General features: G+C 43.5%; 1 protein-coding gene across 5 annotated transcripts in view; it reads left to right on the top strand.

Annotated features, from left to right (window-relative positions):
* tpk1 (thiamin pyrophosphokinase 1) overlaps positions 1 to 8,152 on the top strand; it is a 59,096-nt gene that overhangs the window by 18,244 nt on the left and 32,700 nt on the right. For all 5 annotated transcript variants that reach the window (XM_063912456.1, XM_063912459.1, XM_063912455.1 and 2 more), the window contains exons 5-6: positions 3,735 to 3,807; positions 6,055 to 6,150. In XM_063912456.1, the coding sequence (XP_063768526.1) occupies positions 3,735 to 3,807; positions 6,055 to 6,150 (169 nt within the window). The remainder of the gene's footprint in view (positions 1 to 3,734; positions 3,808 to 6,054; positions 6,151 to 8,152) is intronic.

The raw sequence follows: 8,152 nt of genomic DNA, 5'->3' as shown, positions 1-8,152 counted from the left end.
GCCTTTCAATTTAAAGTCCCTAAAGCTGTTCATAACCAGGACCCTCGTACATCCCATGGTGTGTCACCCCTTTCTTCATCAATCGACAGAGGCGAAACATCTGCCCCCTCACCAAACACATCTGACACTGCAGCAGTCTGTCCATGTTCAGATCACAGAACCGCTTTCAATGTGTGTTTCAATACAGATCACCATCAGCATGTTGATGACGCTAATTGCTAATTAGAATATGTGTTGTAATGTGATGATTTGTGAACTCTGATTGGTTGTTTTTCATTCCTACAAACCACATACAAGTCAAATCGTCAAACCAACCAAGAAATATTTTAATTGCTTATAGGTTATTTCCAAAATAGCACCAACAACCCGAACAAAACTCTAATGTTCTTCCATTTTTCTGCCATTCTAATGAAACCAATACTGAGTGTTGGTACAAGACTGAATTATTTGTCTCAAGTGCCGAATCAGACTAAGTATAACAACTACCGCAACTTTTCCTAAGAGGTTTTGTGCAACTGAGTCCATTTTATTTGTCAGAGAGAGGAAAAACAAGAGGTTGCTTTTAGGATAATTACAGATTAGGTCAATGAGGCCAGTCTCCTAGCAATGCATGCACTGAACCAGTATTCTCCAGCACATTTACAACAGTAAAAGGTCCAGATTTTATGTGGGAATCTGTGCCTTACAGTTCACATCCTCAATCTCATGCCAAGCAATGGCTCTCCTCTGATTTGGAGAAGGGAGGAACGAGAGGAATAATCAGAGCTGCATCTCCTCAAGTGAGGAAAAGCAAGCAGAGTGTTTGTCGTGCTGTGTTTCAGGAGATGATGAAAGACATGAGGCAGCGAGAGAATATAAACAGAACATTTTGTTGTAATTAAGTGGACATATGGAAGGGGGGGTGTCTGCCGGAAACAAAGAGGAAAGGAAGTAGAAGATAGTGGACGAGATTTGGCTTTTTAAAACTTAATGAAGTGGTTGGATTGACGGAAATAGTCTCAGTTACAAAGAAAAGTAAGTATAGTAGAGCGGAAATGAGGTGGGATTGGAAGAGGGTGTAAAGGCAGCATGGAAAGGGGGGGGAAATAAGATGCAGAGAGAGGCGCACACAAGCAGGCGGATACACAAACACACACACAAACACAGGCAAAGGTCACACAGCAATCCCCGCCACCCGGTGCTCAGACGAACTGGCGGTAAAATGCTCTATTTCCCATTCAAATTAAAGTGTCAGTTAATATTAATGTGGAAGTGAAGACTGTCACACAAACACACACCCAGACGGCGCTCACGCACAAAGACACACATACAGAATTTAAAGTCTCGCCTGGTCAATTACTGTGAGCCGACAGAGCCACGCACACGGGTCACAATGGGGTGTGTGTGTGTGTGTGGCTCTGATCAGGCCCAGTGTCACGTCTCTTCCCATCTGTCACATGAAGGTTATTTCTGAATGGAGATGCAATCGAGAATCGTCCTGTATTATATGGAGGGGGATTGTGTGTGTGAACCTGTGCCCGTGTGTGTGTGTGTGTGTGTGTGTGTGTGTGTGTGTGTGTGTGTGTGTGTAATTTCCAGTGAATGTGTTTGTGAGGACAAGGAAAGTTTGTACCTGGATCCCATTTTTTGTCCAGCTCAGGGAGGGGTTGTGCTTGATTGGCGTGTGTGTGTGTGTGTGTGTGTGTGTGTGTGTGTGTGTGTGTGTGTGTGTGTGTGTGTGTGTGTGTGTGTGTGTGTGTGTGTGTGTGTGTGTGTGTGTGTGTGTGTGTGTGTGTGTGTGTGTGTGTGTGTGTGTGTGTGTGTGTGTGTGTGTGTGTGTGTGTGTGTGTGTGTGTGTGCGTGCGTGTGTGTGTGTCAGATTGCATACATTTGCTGTTGTGTCTGTCTTGCTGTATCTTGTTGGTGTAAATGGGAACACCGAGGAGAGAGGGAAATAATCCCTCTGTATCTCTTTCTTCAACCGACTGGAACATCGCTCTCGTCTCTTGCTGTCGAGTACACGTGCACATACACCACACACACACACACACACACACACACACACACACACACACACGCAAACAAACGCACCACCCAACCAACCATGAAATCGTAATGTCAGACCTGTTAATGCCTCTAGATAGCGGAAACCGCATCCCTGCATGGTCCTGCTCCTCACACGCACGCACACACACACACACACACACATACACACACACACACACACACACACACACACACACATTCACATGGAATAAACAGGGAGCTATCTGGCTCTCTCTGACAATATTATTCTCCTCAGTTGTTGCTCGCTGGTAGATTGTTGGTTGTTTTCTCTGATATCCGCTACAGACCTTGTTAATTCCTACACCCTGGAAATGCAGCCTGCCTCCAAACATAGCTGTATTTGGAGCGAGTTCATATGGGAATCTGTATTCACAATGCAACGCCTTAATGCACGTATATTCCCAAACCTTGTGCCCAGTTAAATTTTTCGTTGTAATCCTCTTAATTGCATGTATTAACACAGCACTCCTGCCTGGTTTGTGTCGTTAACAACTCGTATTCTGTGTTACTTTATTTTGGGATCATTGAGCATGCTTTTTGAGAGGCATTTCTGGTCATAAACCGAAATGTTTTGATGAAGTATACAAATGATGTGGATGTCCATCGGCCGTATGTAAGCAAACAGCTAACTTTTCAAACGTACAGCTCAGGTTGATTTCCTCCTCAAGTACAACTGAATGCACATTTGAACTCAGAGACACTTTGACCTATGGACACTTGAGTGTTGAGTTGTCGTGCTGTTTGGTTGAAAAGTTGATCTCTATATTCTGCTTCTGACGATAACTGTCACAATTGAATGTGGATTTTTTGTTCACTAGTTCATCTGTTTGCCTTTTTCACTCTCAACTAGCAATTATTATTAACATCCATCTCCCTACATCAGTATTTTTAACCTGCAATTATTTCCCCAAAAGTCGCAGAATGCACAATAACAAGGTTAAAGAGGAATGTGACTAATAGCATTCATTCTGTTTTCAAATTTTCCAAAACCTACAGCAATAATGTTGTTTTTCTGAACTTCATGTGTCCACAAATAAACCCACATGTTATCCATACGGCCATAGTTCTCCCTTTCCCCCTACAGTATACTGCATTTATCGGGTGTGTTTTAAAAACCTGTGACCTGCGGTAATCACACAGATACTCGGCTCTAATGGAGAATGTCGTCGCTCACGGTGTAATGGAAAAGTCCGATATCTGATGAACACCGGGAACATCATGCTCTGTTTATTTGTGTGCGTGACATTGGTTGTGCATATGTGTGTGCTTTCACATCACTCTATGTATCTCTGCAGTCAGCTGTGTGTGTGTGTGTGTGTGTGTGTGTGTGTGTGTGTGTGTGTGTGTGTGTGTGTGTGTGTGTGTGTGTGTGTGTGTGTGTGTGTGTGTGTGTGTGTGTGTGTGTGTGTGTGTGTGTGTGTGTGTGTGTGTGTGTGTGTGTGTGTGTGTGTGTGTGTGTGTGTGTGTGTGTGTGTGTGTGTGTCAGAGTGCCACAGAGAATCACCCTGTCAGTCTCCATGTCTCTCCGGCTCCCCCTCTCCCTCGCTGCACAGATCAGAGAGCTGACACATGCCCTGATGTCCTCTCTCCCCTTCTCTTTTCAATCTCTGCTTCGCTCTCTCTGTCTTCCTTGCGATTGTAACCCTCTCCCTCTGTCACTCACCCTCTCTTTCTATCCTCACATCCAGCTTCCTGCCCGACTATATCAGTGGGGATTTTGATTCCATTACCGGCAAGGTCAAAGCGTTCTACGCAGACAAGGTGAGTTGCACACAACCTCTCATGCCTACAGGTGTACACACACACAGAGACAAACAAAAAGCAATAGGACTGAATAACTCCTCTATCTTTAGCCCCACTTGACTCCTAACCCACCTTGACGTGTTAGTAACTTGTAAGAAGTTGACTTTTAGTTTGTTTCATAGTTTCCCCACTAAACATCACACACCTGAACCTTTGTCTACCTGAAGCTCACTCCTGGGATATGCTTACAGTTTAATGGGCTAATGAAATACATGTATTGTCTGAGTATGGGTCGGTTATTTAAAAGGGCTAGGGTGCATCGTAGGTAGGGGCTAGGGTGCATTTTGTGAAAGGGATATCCTCGATTCTGAATTTAAGCACATGTTTGCCCTAAATGACCCATGCACCGTCGCTACATTCAGCAAACTAAACCTTTGGATACTGAGAAACATCGTGCTTGCTGAGTGTTGCAGGGTTACAGTGCTGACATCACGCCGCCCGAGTGGATACGTGACTATCCAGAGTTAACTGCGGTTTAATGGCTCGTGCTCTCGACGCTCTCCAGGAGTTCCACCTGCAGCGGCTAGAACATGCAGACTGAATCATCAGAGCAAGAACCGGTGCTCAGCCTGACAGGGCTTCAACTGTGCACAGTAGACCCTGTTAGCTCTGGAGGTGGTCCGAGTCACACCGTACACATATAACTCACCCCCTGCTGAAACAGGAACAGGCAAACTTTTAACCTGAACAAACTAATATATATTAATCCCATCATACTTTGGTGCAAAGACCAATTCCATTCTGAGTTTTCAACCTCACATCATTCCTCGTTATGAGAGGTAACACAGCAGGAGCGGCCGCTTCTCCTTTATCCACAACTACACATCAATGCACCTGTGAGATGTTGGATGTACAGTATTAACTTTTCTCTCAGATAATTGTAGATTAGATAAAGCCTCAGGACAAAATATGATCTGATGTAGGGTGCAACACTATAGTTATTTACCAGCCCTTTCTCCTGTTTTTGCCTTTTTTTGGGTACCTTTTATTTGATCTATTCAAGCCTCTGCAAAAGTCTAAGTATTGGAATTATCTGAGCGGGGGGAATCTTTTAGCGTTGATGTGATTAGCTTCCAACACGGTGAGGAGTTGACAACGTAATGTGTCAAAAGCAAAAAGGCTGGAAACAACTATATTAGATTATTAAATGTCTGGGTTTGCCTATAAGTTGGGGTAGTGAACATTATTCAGCAGTTTTGACGCGGACCGAAATACATGAAGTACATTTTAACATAAGAGGAAATGTACTTTATCTGAAGTACGTACGTATACGAAATACGTACACGGTCTAGATTAGAGAGTTTTCTTATGACATCTTACGGTCATAGTCTTTGCTTCCTGTCTCCCTCACTGGGCATTTAGGCTAAATTATGCAAGGTCATAAACACGAAATGCTATTTATTCTATGAAGTGGACGCATTTATTAGAAGTGAAATGCCAAACCAGTGCATGAAGGGGTGGGGCTCTATGCAATCACCTAACAAAGAGGAAAGAACATCTAGCTCCTGTGTGATCCGTCTCGCTTTAAAACCCTATTTATACTGTTTACAATTCACACACACGGCCGCACACACACACACAACGTCCATACAAACACAGAGATATGGGTGGCCTTCATCTGTTCCTCTCTCACCGCTCCCCCCATCCCTCTGCAGCTCTCTATAATAAGTCCTTTTTCACAAATGTCATACAGGTTGTCTTAAAAAAAGGGAGTAATACCTTTTCCGTGAGCGAACAGACTTTTATGGTAATGCTTAAGGAGCAGAACAATGTGAAAGTTTGAGGCAGTCCTTCAGAGATTTGTCGGAAACGGTGAATAATTCTGCATAAATGGAAGAGAGAGAAACAGAAAACATCGGCAAGGGAAGGCGAGAGAGGAGAGGGGAGGCAGGGAGGGAGGGAGGGAGGAAGGAAGGAACTGAGTGGCTGTGTGTGTAATTGCAAAGTTGGTGTGTTTCAGGAGGAAAGTGACAGTCTATGGAGAGGGAAGGAGAGGCAGAGCATGGTTGTTTACCTGCATGCTGTAGTTTAGGGCCAGTGACTGGAACCTCTACATTATTCAGCAGACAGACTAAAACACTGATTTATTCCTCTCGCCATCCCCTATCCCTTATCTCTGCCTGGGTTTTTATTATCTACCTATATGTACATCCCTCTGATTTGTGTTTTGTTGCCTGTTTGCGTTTCCATTTTTTCTCTGTGCAGGGGTGCAAGCTGATAGAAACAGCTGACCAGGATCTCACAGACTTCACCAAGTGCCTCGCAATCATGGTGGAGGAAATTCAGAGACAACAGTTGCAGGTAAACATTCAATGCACTCCACACACACTCAGATGATTAATACATAGAAGATTCCTTCCTGTCTGAAGTCTTTTGACAAATGCACCTTTTTGCTTTCTTCTGACTTTTATCACTCGGATTTCTATGACATATATAGAGTTAGAATCAGTTCATGCTAACTTATCTTAGCATAAAGACTTAAAGCAGGGGAAAGCACATAGCCTGGCTCTGTCTAAAGGTAAGAAAAGCACCTCTAAAGTTCTTGAATTGACACGTTATGTATTGTTTATTTAATTACTGTCAAAACTAAGAGTAAAAAAAAACCAAGGTGTGGTTTTATGGAGGTTATGTGCTGTATTATTTTTCAACCAAAAGCAGTGAATTCCTAGGATATCGATATCTAAAACATGTCTTTTAAAATGTATATTATTAAGAGGACTTGCAGTAGTTTAATACTGGGCAAAGTGAATAATATAAAGCTCTCCTCTGCCTCGGATTCTGGGATTTGAATGCCCTTGAGCAATGCACTCAATCCTCAGGTTCTTCTAAATGAGCTGCTCAGAAGAACATGCATGCTCGCTCAACATTCCCTGAAGTGTTGAGGACTGCCATCGTAGCCACATTTCCACCCACACAGGAAGTGCAGTGGGTCATTTTGCTTCGCCTGGATTTGAAATGCACTGCTTTACTCTTGTTGTGATCAACAAGAGTAAAGCAGTTCCTATCAAAATGACATCCGAAACTCTGCTATGATCCGCCAGCCATCTGCTCGGGAGCCACACACACACACAGATCCAGAGATTGACTCCTTTCACACTCCCGAAATATCAGCAAACGGACAGAATGTGCCTCACATGAGGGACAAATGCATTTACACCAAACAGTACATGTCTACTTTCCATAAATGCCTCAAACGTCATTGTATTCGTTAGTGTCGCACAGGAAATAGTTCTTGTCTTTTAAATCCGTGCCTGTATTTTTCCCCTTTCTAAATCTCTCTATTTCCCTCATTTTCCAAATTTTAAGCGGCCTGCTGAGTGTTGCTCCAATCACTTGCGAGTGGCCCAATCACTTCACCTCTTAAAGTTGATGAAAGACCACCAGGAAGTCTCTTGCAGACACACACAGAAACACACACTTCATCTTACACAGTATGCACACGTGTTTCCACATTTTGTGTTTCCGCGTCGGGCTTTGAGAGGATATACTTTTTGTCCTTCTCTTCTATGGACCGTTTTTCTTTTGTCCGCGGCCTGGCTAATATTTACTCTGCCTTTGAACAGACGCTGAGTGCGTGTCCGTCCTTCTGCATGCGAGAGATAGCAGGCTGGCAATCTCTTTGCAGCTTCTATAAGAGTTGCTGATGGTGTTTGTTTACCAGGATTTGTTTGTGACAAAGCATTTGAACTTTTCATACACTTTGTGAAAACATACATAAAAGCAGAACTTTTCTTATGAATTAATTCCTCATCTTCTCTTTCGCTCACCTTCACTAAATTCCACCCACTTAGTTAAGTGAATTAAACACACGGATGAAATAATAGCGGTGATTTGCAGATTACTGAGCATTGTGCTTCTGTTTGAGCTGTTTAAGATTCAACATATTAGCTGAATGTGTTCCTCCACACGGCTTAGCGCTCAATTTAGAGAATTGGTCTTGTTTCGTGCTAGGTGAAATCCAAAAGAACGGTATCAGAGGATTAGTGTGTGTGTGTGTGTGTGTGTGTGTGTGTGTGTGTGTGTGTGTGTGTGTGTGTGTGTGTGTGTGTGTGTGTGTGTGTGTGTGTGTGTGTGTGTGTGTGTGTGTGTGTGTGTGTGTGTGTGTGTGTGTGTGTGTGTGGTGTGGGTGTGGTGTGTGGGTGTGTGGTGGTGGGTGTTTCAGTCTAGTTGCCACCTTATACAGTCCTGTTTTGAACCCAGAAAATGTTGAGTACACGACAGTTTTATGATAGAAATGTGAAGTACGGCTCACATAGAAACTGCCGGATGCTAACTTGCATATGTTGGCCATTTGTACACTTAG

The sequence above is a fragment of the Eleginops maclovinus genome, chromosome 21, assembly GCF_036324505.1.
Source record: "Eleginops maclovinus isolate JMC-PN-2008 ecotype Puerto Natales chromosome 21, JC_Emac_rtc_rv5, whole genome shotgun sequence".
NCBI lineage: Eukaryota > Metazoa > Chordata > Actinopteri > Perciformes > Eleginopidae > Eleginops > Eleginops maclovinus.
This window is presented reverse-complemented; position numbering and strand designations above follow the sequence as displayed.